Raw genomic sequence first — 17,066 nt, 5'->3', positions numbered from 1 at the left:
ACCCGCGCCCCTTGGAAACCCTCCAAACGCTCTGACCGCTAAGCCATACGCCCATAACGTGGCCATATCCCACTACGTTCAAATTTTTATACGTTGTCGTTTTCGTCGTGTGGAATTACGCTTTAAAATTGTTAAAAATAATATAATTTATGGTATATTAGTATTAGCAAAATGTGGAAATAAACATATGAATATATAACTACAAAATGTTTTATTTTCTATTGTATTACTCGAAAATTCAAATATTTTCTTTGCTTTCTATTGTACTGAAAGTTTCATGTCAGTAACTTTCGTCAGCAATGAGAAAACACTATGGTAAGTGCATTCCATGATATTTAATAAATAACAATAAATTCTAATCAAAATAAAAATTCAACAGCATATACTAAAGTAATATATACAGTAACACACGCGCCATCAAAACAATTTTAACGACGTATCATTTATCAAAATCGGTTCACCAGCTTAGGAGTTACAAGTGAACTAACGAACAGACACATATATAAACGCTAAAAACATAATTCTCCTTTTGGGGTTTACCGCAGTCGGGTAAAAGTCGATTTTTCTAGATGTATTTAAAATTCAGTAAATATTTTTATTTATTTTTGGAAGCTTATCTTCTTGTGATAAACGATTTTACTTGGGTATCCTCGCCGACGGTCAATGGTCAGTTAAGGGATAGATATGATTAAAATTCCAGTTGAGCGTTCAAAGATCAAAGTGACCTACGAGTAAGGATAATGTTTCATATAAACTTGTAGTAACTTAAAATATATATTTTTTTTTTGCTTATCCCGCACATAGCAGGGTAGACAGAGGGAATTTAGTGTTAAGACACTCCGTTCCCCATTTTCCGCCGAATTTTGGAATTATATTCCGCCGAATAACGATGGGTTTCGTAAATCAACAAGCGAGATTTTAGATTTTTAGAGCTTAGATACAGAAGGTATAAATAAGTATAGTAAGATAAGAAGGTATAAATGCGCGACGCGCGGCGTTGAGTTCAGCGACGCCAGCCAGCTACTCGGCTATATACGGGATACAGCGATATCTTTTCCCTATATTCATCTCGCGCTTCACGCTTACTCGTTCCATTCTTCATCTTCAAATATATTGATTTTTAGAATTATTATTTTTAGTGTAATTGTGACCATTAAATTAAAACAACCTTATCAGATCTAGAGCTATTTTATTTATTTTGTCTATTTTTCAGAGAGAGTGACATAAAAATATTTCTTGTTTCATTTATATTATTATTGTTTAAGTGGAAAGTAAGCCTTATTCGTAAATATCCTTTCATGTATCTCTTTGAAATGCGCCGCAGGTGTTTAAAAGAAATGGTTGGATTGGTGTAAAAATAGATTTAATAAATATTTCTAGTAGATATTTAAGTTTTTTGAACTTTGTCGTAGAGGTTAATTCAATTCAATTCAATTCAAAATATTCTTTATTCAAATAAACTTTATAAGCACTTTTGAATCGTCGAATGTACATGTCAACAAAAAGCTACCACCGGTTCGGAAGGCAGTTCTGCTGAGAAGAGCCGGCAAGAAACTCAACAGTTGCTCTTTTTAAAGTCAATGGTATATTTTACTATTACATTAGTTGGCAGCTGTCCTGCCTGACATTCAATAGACATTAATTCCATACATGCTTATCCTCTAAATATTCTTGAACAGTGTAATAAGCTTTACTTGTTAGAATTTTTTTTACAGATATTTTAAATTTTGGAAGTGGCAAATTAAGAATACACTGTGGAATTTTATTATATACACGTATACTTAGACCCATAAAGGATTTATTAACTTTTTGGAGGCGAAAACTTGGTGTAACAAGCTTATCTTTATTTCTCGTTTCTATCGTATGACTGTCGCTATTTTTTCTATGACAATGTATATTTTGTCGGACAAAGAGAATATTATAGTATAGAAATTGGTAAGCAACTGTAATAATACCTGCATCTTTGAAAACATCTTGCAGAGAATCTCGAGCTCTTAGATTATAAATATATCTTACGGCTCTTTTTTGGAGAATAAAAAAGAAAAGAAACGAAATATGATTGCCGTAGAAAAGAAACGAAATAGATAATGCTTCAATAGAAAAGAAAAGAAACGAAATATGATTTTATCGACACGTTTAAACATATAATTGCTTCATTTAATTATTAAATGAATTAAATTAAATTAATTTAATTATTGTATAAATAAATGAATTTAAATGAATTATTGTATAAATAAATGAATAAATGAATAATTAAATGAATTTAATTTAATTATATTTTCAATTATATTATTAAAGCAATTATATTTTCAAACGAATTGAATTAAATTTTAATTCAATTACACTACTAAGACAAAAATGAATATTTTCAATTAGCAGTATATCAAATTTCTATAGATAGAATTCGTAATACTGTGATAATATGTAAATTACATCTAAAATTTCATTTGAGAATTAAATTAAAAGATAAAAGAAAGGAAAAAGGAAAAAAAAAGATTTTATCTAAAAATTTAAATTTTAGTTTCAACGTAAAACACTGAGCCACTATATTGTATCCAAAGCTCCATAGATTACTTGTGATGAACAAGTTATAACAAGCTTCTGTGTTCTATCACGGTGCTTGGGGTCGTAAATTTAATTTAATAAGTAGAAATTCTTGTTTTGTTAGTGAAATTGTTATTTTACGTAGATTTAGTTATTTTTATCCAAAAAAATAATAATAATGCAGTTTTAAAGTTACTTAAATATTGAAGTATATTAACATTACGTATTGACATACAATAAAAAAGTGAAAATAAAAAAGAAACTGTAACTACAATTGAGTTTAACCTCCTTCCTTCCTTCCTTCGGGAGGAATAAACTGTCATTCCTCCCAAACGGCGTTAAATTCAGTATCAGAAAACGGAGATCCCGCAACACGACTTGCAATCTTTAAGGGCGTGTTGAGCGGAACTCTAACCCGCGCATTACTAGAGCGAAGAAACGAAAATATTAAATATTACATTCTCCCGAATCGAATCTACAATCTTCACGGCCACAACAGCGAGATATGCGTGTATATAAAAAAAATGATTACAGCAACAAACTCTACAGTATGCGGCCGAGTTATGTATACAAGACCAAGAAATCTGGAAGTATCGTTTAAACTTTACTCATATGAATTGTTTCCAAGATTATATCTTGTGAGCAAAACTGAAAGAATTTCTGTATTATTTTCATATTTAGAGTATTATAATTGAAATTTTCTATGTTTATAAGAAAATGTTTTATATAACGCCTAAAACATAATATGTTTATAGCTAGTAAATACTTATTTAATCTCAATTATAACGGAATAATTAGGTTAGTGAGTTAGTGGCTTCGCCCGCTTGAACTATACGAATATTTATTAACTTTATTTATGAAATTATTATTAAATTATTTATTTGAACTTTAAGAAAAAAAATCTATCCATTTTACTGATCTTTTTTTTTTAAGATTTTTTAAAAAAACTTTTTAGCAATCCCATGGCCTGTCAAACCTCTCTTCCAAATTTCGCAATAATAATTAATTAAGCCAGCCAAGGTCAGAGCTCTTCTTGCTCGGTCTCCCAGATCCCGGTGACATCGTGAGGCCAGAAGAGCCAACAGCAGATTGCTTAACCGAAAAACTAAACGAAACATAAGTTGTAGTTTTTTTTAAACATATATATATTATAATATATAAAATATTTAAACATTACATCTTGGATAAGCTCATCGATTGATGTAACAAAATTGAATGAAATTTGAAGGCAAAACCATTCAAATCATACCGGCACGCTACCATTGCGCTACAACGGTGTTATCGTAGCAAATATAATCGATAGGTTATTTTTCTATTTGCTTACGATAAAAATAATTGGATAGTATATAGGGGGTGATATAAATCGACAATTGAGGCGTTGGTTGAATCACGCGAAGTTTAGTAGTTTTTGCTTGGAGTAGTCATTAAATGAACTACTTTGATGTTTAAATTGTTATAGAAGTGATATCATTGTTTCCTTCTTTATATAAAATCCTAAATCATTAATCAGCTTCACGCTGTATCCCGCACACAGCGGGATATGCAGAGAGAACCTAGTGTTAAGACACTCCTTTCCCCATTTTCTACCGAATTCTAGAGGCATTGCGTGTTGAGTGACAGAACTCGACGCCATGCATTGCCTTGACATCAGAGCGAAGAAATGGAAATATAAATTGAAATAAATATTACATCTCCTCGAGTGGGGATCGAACCCACTACCAGTCGACTTTACAGTCACTTTTTATACAATTTTCAATTAATATTTAACCAAATAGTTCAATTAATTTTAAATTTATAGATTGTAGAAGCACACAGCTTGAAATTGATATACTTTATGAGGCATGGGGAATAATGACAATCGGAACGGGAAGAGCAAGCATAGATTACATAGAGGATAAAATTTATTTCTTCATCATAAGACCTGTTCTTTATGTTTGTCGTAATCTTAAGATTATTAGTTTTAATGGTTCAAGAATTGGTTTATCTATTTGCAAAGCTTAGCTGCAGTAACATACTTATCATTTTTTTTATCAGCTTCAATCACAGAGCGGGGTAGGCAGAGGGAATCTAGTGTTAAAACACTCCGTTCCACTTTTTTCCTTTTTGAGTAACAGACTCACTCGCTTTGCCTTGACACCAAAGCAAAGAAAGGAAAATATACATTTTAAAAAATATTTCATCTACTCGAGTGGGGATTGAACCTACTACCAATTGGTTTTACAGTCACACTCTGTGCCACTGCGCCACGACTGGCTTCAAACTTCGATATTCTTTTGAATAAAAAATTGACATAAGTAATTCTAAAAAACTCGGTATTCTATGTCTGGGGTTGTTCACTAGACATTTATCAAAATTATAGCTAAAGTTCATTCTGGGACTACGTACGTGTATTTATTTATTTCCAAGTATTAAATATGAGTTGACTGTTGAAAGATTGCAGTCATATATAAAAGATAATTTGTAAAGAAATAAATTGTGTCGATATTATAATTATTTTTTTTTATTAAATTTAATTAATTATAAAATATTTTATATGTAGTTAACGTAACAAAAAGTAAGTGTCTTACTAATATTTTTAATGTGGAAATTTCCATTTTACATTTTAGAAAATCAAATCTCTTTCACGTATATTTTAAATAGAGAACGGAGTGTCTTAACACTAGGTTCCATCTGCCTACCCTGTTGCGTGCGGGTACAAATTATAAAAAAATCTATCAAAATCACTAAATAACGATACTTTGATTAAAAGGAACCCATGAAAAATTACCCTTTTATTTTGTCATTAGGAAGGGCTAAATAAAACAAATGCTAGGCTATGCCTTGCTAATCAATTACAGAAGTTTCCATGATTTTAGTCAGTCCTGAAGTCTATTCGCGCGTATATTACAGTACATATTGCACCGGATTCTAATATGAAAATGAAATATATGAAAAATAAATACTTAGCCTTTTGGTTGCCTATTGAAAGTAAGTAAAAGATTATTTTATTGAAATATTAATATTATTAGAATTACAAAACTTCATGACATGATGAAAATTTATAGAGAAGCTACTTCATATTTTTATATTCAAAACCTTATATTCAAAATCATATACATACTTATACTTATATTCTTCAGATTTTTGTAAGAAATTAATGACTCTAAAGTCTAAATACACCTGAAATACAATAATATATGGCCCAGTGACGTAAACGCAACTATTCGTGGGTTCGATTCCACTCGAGGGTATTAATGATATCCTTTTCCTTGTTCTAGTAACAAGACAAAGTAGGGTATGGTTATGGTATGGAATATTTTGACACTAGGTTCCCTCTTCCTACCACGCTATATAGACAGCGTGAACTTAAGAAAAGAAATAATAAACAAAATAATTTACAACTACCCTCACTTTTGCAATGTGAAAAAAAGAGAACAAAAAGTTTAAATACAAGCTTACAACATAATTTCATAAGTGCTTCATGAGCTTTCAGAAAATAAAATTGATGTAATTGGACAAAAAGCTGGGAAATATGTCGCCTCGTTTCAAGTGTGCTTGCGAGCGACTCTCGTGATTGGACAGATATTCTCACTTATTCCGGTGAATGGAGTGTGGAGTGAGAGAGCCTGTGATGTCAAGTATGTACTTATAGATAAAAAAGTATATTAAAATTATGTTCATTATTATTTTTTTAACTGTATCCCGCATACAGTACGGTAGGCAGAGGGAAGCTAGTGTTAAGGCACTCCGTTCTCTGCTTTCCGCCGAATTCTGGAGACATTGATAGTTAATTGGCGAATCTCGACGCCGGAAATCTTCAAAAGACAATCGAACCCATAATTTGTCTCGTTTTTGACGTCTGTCGTGAAATATTTAATATATTCATTTCCTCGCTGATAACAAAGCTAAACGCGGCGTTCAGTTTCGCCATTCAACACGTATTACCTCTAAAATTCAGCGGAAAGCAGAGAACGGAAATATCTTAATGGGAATAGAGTTCCTTTATACTAGTTCCCAGTTTCCCTCTGTCTCCTCGCCTTGCGGGATACACCGTACACCTAAAAAAATTTATGGTATTTTTTTTTTCCAGATTCGTATGGTCGTCATGGAAGTGCACATACTCGTTCATATCGTTGTTCGGCCAAATTTTTATAACTTGTATGTGTGTTCATAAAGTTTTACACTCCGCGTCCTCGTTAAACGGGATAAGTACGTACTTACTTTTATTATCTTTTACATTTTTCTTCTAAAATGTCCAGGATTTCCTTAGTTTTTTTTGGTTTGTTGCAAAAAATATATGTAAATGTAGTATTTATTTATATTTTTATATGATTTGGAAATCGTCTTCTTCGGAATCGGAAAGCTTCTTCTTCTTTACTTATTATTTTTTTCATTTTATTGCTTACACTCACATACTATCTTGCTTCTGGTTTCACCGTTCTCCTTTTCCACCCAATTTTTCTGATCATCAGAATGTAAATGAAAAGAATTTAAATATAACCTACACCCACTTAGAAAAAACGTTTTATTTATTTTTTTGTTTATTTGTTCATTCGACGATTCAAAGGTGCTTATTATAGTCTATTTAAATAAAGAATAATATTCTGAATTCTGCTTTTGCACATGGTAAGATAGGCAGAAGAACAGACCCTGGTACATAGTATTAAGAAGAAGAAGAAGAGAATCAATCAATCAATTTGTCGTATTTATAGTCACACGCTTGTGCCCCTGGCTACGACTGGCCTCAAAAAAGGATCTTCATATAAATAAAAAAAATATTAAACATTTCTTATTCTATTTAAATATCTATAGTAGTTTATCAACAGTGTTAGAAAAGTTTAAACAAGTATTGGTTTGCGCTGTAGTGCATTCTCGTGTTGATGATACAGTTGTATGTTTAAATTCTATTCTATTCTATAGCAAACCGTTGCCTGTTACTTCTAGTTATAATGGTGGTTTGTACGTGAGTTCAACTATCTTTTTTGGAAATTTTGTTTTATTACAAGTATTTATTCTATATATTGGTATCACATAAATAAAAAGATATTTGAACTAACGAGTGAGCGCGGCGTTTAGTTCCGCCACTCAACACGCAATGCCTTCTAAAATTCGGCGGGAAGAGGGGAAAGGAGCGAACTAGGTTCCCTCTGCCTAACCTGCTATGTGCTATGCGCAATATATATAAAATATTTTAATGTTTTTAGCGTCACACTGTAGCTCGCATACGGCACGGTAGACAGAGGGAACCTCCATTTTCAATTTCCCGAATTCTCGATGCATTGTGTGTTCAGTGGCTGAACTCAACGACGGGCTTGGCCTTGACACGAGAAGCCACTGGGAATCGAACTCACAACCAGTTGCATTTACGGTCATACTTTGTACCCGCCACGACTGGCCTCAATTTAAAATGTCTTTTCTTGTAATAACTTTTTATATATTTTTTTTACTTCTTTTTCTATTTTTCAGCACCAATCATCTTTTATTGTACAACATGTATAACGATGGTGTTATTTGTGAAAATAGCGAGGCAATGGCCAGAACTAGTCAAGCATATTGCTAAGATTGAAGACTTGGACCCCTATCATCAGAAAAATATGGCTTATAAATGTAATGCCACGTGTTTTATTGTTTTAAGTTTGGCATTGTGTAAGTTTTACTATCTTTTTTTGAATATAAGAGAGTTTAACTCGGGGTTATTTTCAATTAACCACTCTGGGAGCAGTGGGTGCATATTTTTATCAGCTTCACGCTGAATCCCGCACACCAGGGTGGGTAGAGAGAACCAAGTGTTCACGACATTCTGTTTCCCACTTTCCGCCAAATTTTTCGAGGCATTGCGTGTTCAATGGCGAAACTCAACGCCGGGCATTTGCCTAATTACTAGAGCGAAAAATAAAATATGAATAAAAAATAACTCATTTCTTCTTGGAGTTCGAACCCAGAACCATCGAGTTACAGTTACAATTTGCCCCTGCGCCACCACGTCCTCTCGGGAAACGAGGGTGTTCAGTTTTAGGAATTAAAAAAAATATATTTCTAATGTCTGTTTCAGTGGAACACATTTTATCTTTATTATCAGCAGTTGCGGGCACCTTGGCATGTCATTCCAATGGTCTCTCCTATAAGAAGTTTGTTACTCATTTTTATCCTTGGGTCTTTCATTTTTTACCATACTCTTTTTGGTTAGGAGTTCTTACTCAGGTAAATATTACTATATAAATAAATAATATCCTTTTGTATTTCAAAAATATACTCTTTCACGCTGTATCCCGCAAAACAGGATTGTAGGCAGATCTAGCCTAGTGTTAAGACACTCCGATCTCTATTATCTTGAGGCATAATATATGACATATGTACATACAAGTCGAACTGAAACTCTTATTAGTTTAATAATTCCTATCAAAAAGTATGAAATACATAATAAGTATATGGGTATTATCATAAATTATAATTTCAGTTTCTTCATGTCCAATCTACATTCATTTGGAACTTCTCGGATTTGTTCGTAATATGCATGAGTTATTATTTGACGGCGCGCTTGGATCATGTAAATCGGAAATTATTGAACGCCCAAGGCAAGGTAAGTAGCGTCACATTAAAATTCTGTTTAAGTGAAACATGAATATGGAATGGAGTCGTACATGAGCTCATTCTGTTTGTGTACTCGAGCGGGAGAATGAAAATTATATAAATATATAATAATATAATTAACATAATAATTTTATTAATACGTCCTCGAGTGGAAACCGCATCCTTAAGCATCACGTTTATACGTTACAAGGATTTTAAAGATATATCAGAGATTAATATTTCCTCGAGAATTCGTCGGAAAGTAGGTTCCCAGGTTCCCACCGCCTGTATGTACGAAACACTGCATAAAAATAATATTAAATTATATTTACAAGATATTATTATACTCGTGACACAGGTAGCTAACAATTTCCACTCAGGGGCTGAATTATTTTCCTTTCCTAGCTTTGGTAAGAAGATAAATTGCAGCGTTGAGTTACGTCACTCAAAAAGCAATGTCTTGAAAATTAGGTGTTGCGTGAGGAATGGAGTGTCTTGACTTTTTATTCTAGAAAATTTTACGAGAAAAAAATTAAATAATCTTCTTTCTATTACTAGTATTTACCAGAAGTATTTTGGAGAACGACCCGAGAAGACTATGGTCGTGCAGTTCAACTTGTGAGAAGAGTGGACGAAGTGATCAGTGGGATAATATTCATATCTTTCGCGAACAATCTCTTTTTTATATGCCTCCAACTGTTTAATACCTTGGAGTAAGAAATATTTTGTTTTAGAATTAAATTTGGACTCTTTTTAAAATTTTTCTGGAGCTTATGTTGAAGTGAAAAAACGAAGAACTAATGATTCTTTCTACTGTCCTTGCTGTGTAGTGTGTAAGACATAAAGAAAAAAAAATATTTTATCAAAATTATTACCAATATTTTCTTAAAAAATGTATGTATATTCCAAAACAAATATGAACCTGCACCCAACGCTTGTGAAAAAGTAAAGCTGCATTTCAAAAATTATTAATTCATTGTAGAATGGATAAAGCTTCTTTAGCACTTTCTTGTTTGATGTTCAAAGGAGGATATCGTGAGAACATTTACATATGCTTTAAGGATTAAGTCTGCCTTCATATACGTTTCATCTTCCATAATATGGTACTCTCGTAGTATTAGCTGATGACTGTTGTAGGCTTTGATAATGAGATAAATCGTGGCGTTAAGTTCCGCTACGAGAACACGCAATGTATTATTTTATTTATTAGGAAGCCAACGTTACATACTAAGACTACAATGCTTGCAAATATTTGTAAGTACTGATAGAATGTATCAATTATAGGCTAACTTTGCATGTATAGTCAAGTTGTCGCTGACATCTAAAATAAAAAAAAAGTAATAATGTTATAAGTTGCCGAATGCTCCAATCGAGAAAAAGGGTAAGCTTAAAAAAATATTTATAATTAAATAATTTTTTAATAGTATAAACGTAGGATTCTATAACATTGATTACATTATCTGATTAAAAAAAATTATAACTTCAGCAGAACTCAACGCCGCGCTTTGCCTCGAAATCCATCTACAAATGTAAGAATCAGTTGTAAATAAATTATACAGACATAGTTCCGATGACAAGCTGAAAAAAAGTAATTAAAAAGTCTGAATTATGTACCTACACATGTAATAAACACGATGTACTCGTTATTAAAAAATAAAATGTATCTATTATTTACAGAAAAACAAACCTCCTCGGCGGTTACGAAGCGGCTCTCTACTTTCTGTTCTCTCTATTTTATCTCATAGCTAGATCAGTCGCGGTCTCTCTGATTGCTTCACAAGTTAATTCAGCTTCTACTGTACCTGCACCTGTTTTGTATGATGTTCCATCTCCGGTATACTGTGTAGAGGTATTCAAATTTATTTTATTTATAGCTGCTTCTTTTCTTCCGCATAGCAGATTAGCGAGAGAACATAGTGTCAATCCACTCAGTTCTGTACTTTTCTCCCAATTTTTGAACTTAATATAGTTTAATATATAATCATACTCTATCATTCAATAATAGAGTAGAAAAAAAAACTTGTAGTTTTTGAGTAGAAAAAAATATATTTTTTATTAAATTTTATCTATCTCAAAATTTCAAATTTAACTTATACAGTCAAAGTTTATTTTCATTTAAAACGATTCACACTTTATGTGAATGAATTTCCTATTCTTTCCTTGGAAGCTCTAAAGTTGAAATGGAAAATTTTACGAATTTCCTGAAAACGATATCCATATAACAGTATACTAGGAAAACGTTAAATGAAAAGCTAAACTATATTACTAATACTTCTTTATGTTCTTGCATTTCTGGTAGTTATTATGTAGATTAGAAAATCTTTCACTTCCAAGAATGGATGCTTAAAACACATTTTTGAATAAAATATAAAAATTACAGATTTGACACCTAGATTTGACACCTAGATTTGAACCTCCTCCTATTTGAACCTCTTAGAGTCAGCTCACTAAGGTGCTTCGATGTTTTCCAAGAGGTTCCTCCTACGCACTAAATTTTTATATGCAAGATAGAGCAAAAAAGATTTGCTCCTATCTGTGTACGCTGCTATGAGGGATAAAAGGGGAAACTAAACTAGGCCAGTTTTAATATAATTTAGACGAAATTACTCCCATAATAGACACTTGAGACAAAATTAAGAATAAAAGAAAATATTCTTGTCGGCCACTTGATAAAAGTTAGTCAGTAGAGACTTCTTGACCTTCGTAAGTACTTTCACTTCCACATAAATAAGGCATTATTTCTAAGAGAAATAAAAATAAGAACTAAAATATCTACCTTTAACGAAAATTAGTATAATTACTCTTGAATTGAAAATTAGTCTTGAATTTGTGATTGAGGCCAGTCGTGGCGCAGAGTGTGCTGCAAAATTGACTGATTGTGGGTTCGATTCCCACTCGAGGAAAGGAAATATTTATTTAAATTTATATTTCCATTTCTTCGCTCAGGCCTCAGGCTTCGGGGAGGCAAAGCGCGGCGTTGAGTACTGCCACTCAACAGGCAATGTCTGCTGAATTCGGCAGAAAGTGGTGGAACGGAGTATCTTAACACTAGGTTCCCTCTGCTTACACTCCTGTGTGAGCGTGAAGCGTGAAGTTGTTTTAGGAAGGAAATGAAAATAATTAATTCCCCCATGTCGGATATACTCCACGTCAATATACTTATATAAATTGATATTGAAAATACATTTTAACCTCAGCCACTCCATATAACTTTGAAATTAGTATTTCACAGCAACTATTCATGAAGTTACCAGCTACGAGCACAACCCAAGTTTAATACCAATTAATTACAGGTCCAAAGGTTTCTGGACCAAGTCAACGGGGACAAAGTGGCTTTGAGTGGATTGCAATTTTTTAATGTTACTAAAGGATTATTGTTGACTGTGAGTATTACAAATATATTTTGAGGTTTTCGTTGTTTCCAATAACAATTATAAATACTTGGAGAAAAAATTGGTTTCTTGGATGGGACTAAAGAAAAGTAACCAACAAGTAACAAGGCAACGCGCGGCGTTGAATTAAGCCACTCAATACGCAATGCCTCTCGAATTTGGCGGAAAGTTGAGAACCGAAGTATCTTCAAGGGAACGAATTGTCTCAACACTAGGTTCCAAGTTTCCCTCCGCCAACCATGCATCTTGCGGAATACAGTGTTCAGCTCAAAAACCCTTTAGAAGTATAATTAGGTGGTACATATATCAATAAATTTTCTCAATTCCGTTCGTAATATATTTTGATATATCCAATTGAACACAAAAAAAAGAAAAATCGTTTCTCTTTACAAATCTAACTTGAAAAAAATCAAAATTCATATTCTTTGATCAATCACAAACGGCGAACAAAAGCGCGAAGCTAAACTTATAAGGGTCATAATCAGAAAAAGTGCACATTTTGTGTCTTTTCTTGTCCCGCTACTTTGAATGCGTTTTAAAAATACAATTTTAAAGATAATTTAAATATTTTGCCATTTAAGATAAATTTACTTATTAACTTAAAGATTTTTGTAATATTTTAAATGTATTAAGGCTTTTAATAGTATTTTTTGTTAGTTGCAAAAAACTTTTCAAAATGCTTCCATACAATTTTTCGTGTCCCATTCACCACTTTACTTTTTAAAAATTGATTTGTTACGAATGTTTATGGTTTTATTTGATTTCAGATATGTTTATATTACTTTACTTTATGCATAATATTAAATAGAACTACTTTTATTGATACATTATTTAATAAATAATATATATTAATTAAGTAAATTTGTCCCAAAATATTGTCTTTTTGTTACTCAGGGCTAGTAACGTACAATTAAAATATGAACGCAATTATTTTGGATGGTATTTAATATTAGTTTTTATTGTGGCACCATAATTGTAAAAGTCAATGCTATCGTAGCTACAACCAGTAGTGTTCTCGCAGCAGTTGAGGGGTTCAAATCTTTTAAAGGGAATGCGTAAAATTACATCTCAGGGTTATAAACGGCTTTTATTTTGGTAAGTATTCTATAATTTCGTTTTCTTGTTTATGTTATTTGCTTCTTTTTACAAAATCTCAAAAAAGAACGTCAGTGCTTGCACATGCAACACGTGGCTTATGAGCAAATATTTAAAAAGGTTAGAATTTCTCAGACTTCATTCTCAATTTCGTTATATTTCGTTACGTAGCGAAACTGAGAAAATATGAAGCCTAGTTCACAATTACGGTACCAATGTTTTCTTATATATGTTTATAATAAAATTTTATCGAACCGGTGCTTGTATATGGAAGATATGTATATAAGAAAAAAAATTGCTGGCATATGAAAAAAACTATTAGTGACTTTTCATAACGTAAAGTAACCAAAAATAATGATTTTTAAGTTTTTTTGCTTGTTTGCTTGTTTGTCTATGTGTTTGTGCACGCTAATCTCAGAAACAGCTGAACCGATTTAGTTAAAATTTATTTTTATTCTTTCTGAAATTAGTTGTGATTTTGTGATTTTTATTTTTTGATATATATTTTTGTATTTTCAGTAAGCGTAAGCTCCTATGTCAAATGCTGAAACAAATGCTTTTTTTTTTTTAGATATAGAGAACGTCTTAAAAAGACCAATCCTATTAAATATGAAGATATGCGGAATAAACACTTACAAAGAATTAAACTTAATTCCAATGATAACGACTCAAATTTTGATATATTTTAAAGTGAATTTAATTTTATCATTAACTTTGTGATCTCTAACTAGAAATATAAGTTTATTACGTTACGAACTAGCATTATTATATTGTTAATATTCTCACTTTGTTATGTTTACTTCTTACATTTATAATCTGTTAATTCAACGATTGAACCTTTAAAATTTTGATCTGTGTCTCATTAAATAAAAAAAACAATAGTTTTATTCATATAATATCGTTATTTTGTTGTGTATAATGCCTTATGTCATCAGTTTCGTAACAAACTTTATCAGTGTTGTTACTTATCAGTTACGTTACGAATTCGAAAATGTCCACTTTTCTGATTATGACCCATAAAGCTCAATTCATTCTTTTTTAAAAGCACCAATCTAACAAAAGTCCATTTTCATGTCACTCCGACTTCACCTGGGAAAATCCTATTATAAAATGCTGAGGAAAGTAAAAAATTGAATGTTGTATGAACTGGAACGACTCTAGAGTGCCAATCCTGGAGGGATTCAATTAAAACAAATGAACTAACTTTTAAGTATTTTTGATCGTTTGCTCGTGCCAAATGGACGTGTTTGATCGCGTTAGATTTTTATCGTCATTATATTATTTTTTAATAGAGACTTTTATAATACGACGATTTTTCTTAATCATGCTATATTTTGCACGTATATGACAGTGCAGGCGGAGAAAACATGATGCCAAGGCACTCTATTCTCCGATTTCTACTCTAATTAGCAGGTTAAGAAATTCGAAGCTGTAATTATTTTTAGTAGAGCAGTAAAATAAGAATAATTATTTTATCAATTTTCATCAATTAACAGTCTCGAGAGGAATCGAAATCGAAACCATCGCTTTTCGATCTAAATTTCTGCCCAATTTCTGAGACATTTGTCATTTTGAGCTATTTTTTTATTGAGTGGAAACTCAACCCCGTACTTTGTCTTGTTACCAGAGCTAAGATGCTAAGAAATCCTCAATTGGTGAGTTCAATGTACGACAATGGCCTCTAAAAGCATATTTAAATATTTAAGTATATATTATAACATATTTAAATTCCGTTTTGTTGAAATAATAATTATTTTCATCTTTTTCTCCACAGGTCGCTGGCACGATAGTCACGTACGAGCTAGTAATGTTTCAGTTTAACTCATCCCCACCGACTCCCAATGCAACAGCTACCACAAGTGCACCTCTTAATATGACCAAGCCAGTTTTTAATTTAAATGATTATTAATTGTAGAAAACTATTAAAGTTGTTAGCTTAAAGAATTTCTTTTATTTTTAAAATTTTTATTTTGCATACATTAATAAAAGTAAAATTAGTTTTTGGTTTCAAAATGAAATCAATATATTCTTAGCATTTTTGAAGTGACATTCCACATTTCGAAAGAAACGTATAAAGATTTTTAAACATATTTTGAACCTGTTTGTAAACAATATCCAACTCCTTTGACTACTAAGCTATACATTCATCAAAATTCTTAGACACTATGGTCTAATTGAATACCTAAAGAACGTTGTACTTCTTTGTCAAGATATAGCTTCAGGCAGTATCCAGCACATACCAGATTAGGCAGAGGGAACCTGAAAATCTGATGTTAAGACACTCTGTTACCATTAAGATACATTCTCCACACTTACCCCAGAATTCTGGAGAAATTGCATGTCGACTGACTGACTCACTCACTGACTGATTACATATTTTATTCCTCCGAGTCAAATCTAGGACTGTGCCCATAAATAAACTACACAACCACAAGAGCAATTACATAACAAACTTTCAAATAATTCAATAACAAAATACTAGAGTTGCTTTGTAACAGAATAATTTATTACTTTTAGTTGGATCCAGGAAATGGCGTCTGTAAGAAATTTTAATGTATATTAGTTAGTTTATAGTTTATCAATTTTATACTTCAATTTTCATTTTAATAATGGTAGTAGTCATTGAATGTAATGTAGACAGGTAGGCACAAGGAGAATATTCTTAAGACTTTACCGCTCCCCACTTTCCGTTGAATTCTGGAGGCATTGCGTGTTGAGTGGCGGAACTCAACGCGGGCTTTGCCGCGAAACCAAAGCGTAGAAATTAAAATAATTAATCTCTCTAATCTCACTCAGTAAATGTTTTCTAAATGGTTCTTGTATTGCCGTATACTGCAATAAGTATTGTGTTAGAGTCTATTTCATAGTAACATAATGAAAGCATTAGTAACCACAAAATTATTATAATTATTTAGTTATTCTCAATCTATGCCCATATAAAACTGTTGGCTTTTGAGACATCTCGCTGGATGAACCATTTGTAATGCTGAAACAAAAATATTCTTTATTATTACTCTTTATTCCTAGTGGTGTAATCATCTCTCTTCTTCAGGTCTCTGCATATCCCTCTCTCTCTCTCTCTCCTCTCTGCCACGTCACATGCTGTCATGCGTTTTCCTTAACCTTTCACTGGTACCATCGAGACTGTGTTTTCAAAAGTTAACTGTGGTTTCCCCCTACCTCTCTTACCACTCACTTTTCCTTCTTAAACATTCTTTCATCATTCATTAAGTACGTTTTTCTTCATCCTCGCTTCATTTCCTATTCGATTAGCTATGACTCCGCATATGCTACGAAGAACATTCATCTTTCTTTAATTCTTCTTCTATAATACTCACTTTTCGCTGACGTATATCAATAAGTGGGGATTGAGGAATTGACGCAGAATAATAAAGAATACCCAAACCCATTGATCGGCGAAACCCATCGCTGTGTTTTGTCTACCAGAGGTGAAAAATGTATTCATAAAAAGAACAAAAAAAGCAA

General features: G+C 32.1%; 1 protein-coding gene across 1 annotated transcript; it reads left to right on the top strand.

The window, feature by feature from the left end:
* The first annotated feature begins 299 nt into the window (after positions 1-299).
* On the top strand, positions 300-15,489 carry LOC146534321 (gustatory receptor for sugar taste 64f-like). The gene is made up of 10 exons (XM_085193270.1): positions 300-315; positions 6,017-6,161; positions 6,614-6,732; positions 7,990-8,169; positions 8,576-8,724; positions 8,981-9,103; positions 9,652-9,806; positions 10,771-10,942; positions 12,387-12,476; positions 15,355-15,489. Exons 1-10 carry the CDS (start codon positions 300-302, stop codon positions 15,487-15,489), a joined length of 1,284 nt encoding a protein of 427 aa, XP_085049396.1.
* Positions 15,490-17,066: the final 1,577 nt, after the last annotated feature.

Source organism: Heliconius melpomene, chromosome 11, assembly GCF_056956725.1.
Source record: "Heliconius melpomene rosina isolate 202511_hmr_F chromosome 11, ASM5695672v1, whole genome shotgun sequence".
Taxonomy (NCBI): Eukaryota; Metazoa; Arthropoda; class Insecta; order Lepidoptera; family Nymphalidae; genus Heliconius; species Heliconius melpomene.
Note: the sequence above shows the minus strand (reverse complement) of the source record. Positions and strands in the feature narration are given on the sequence as shown.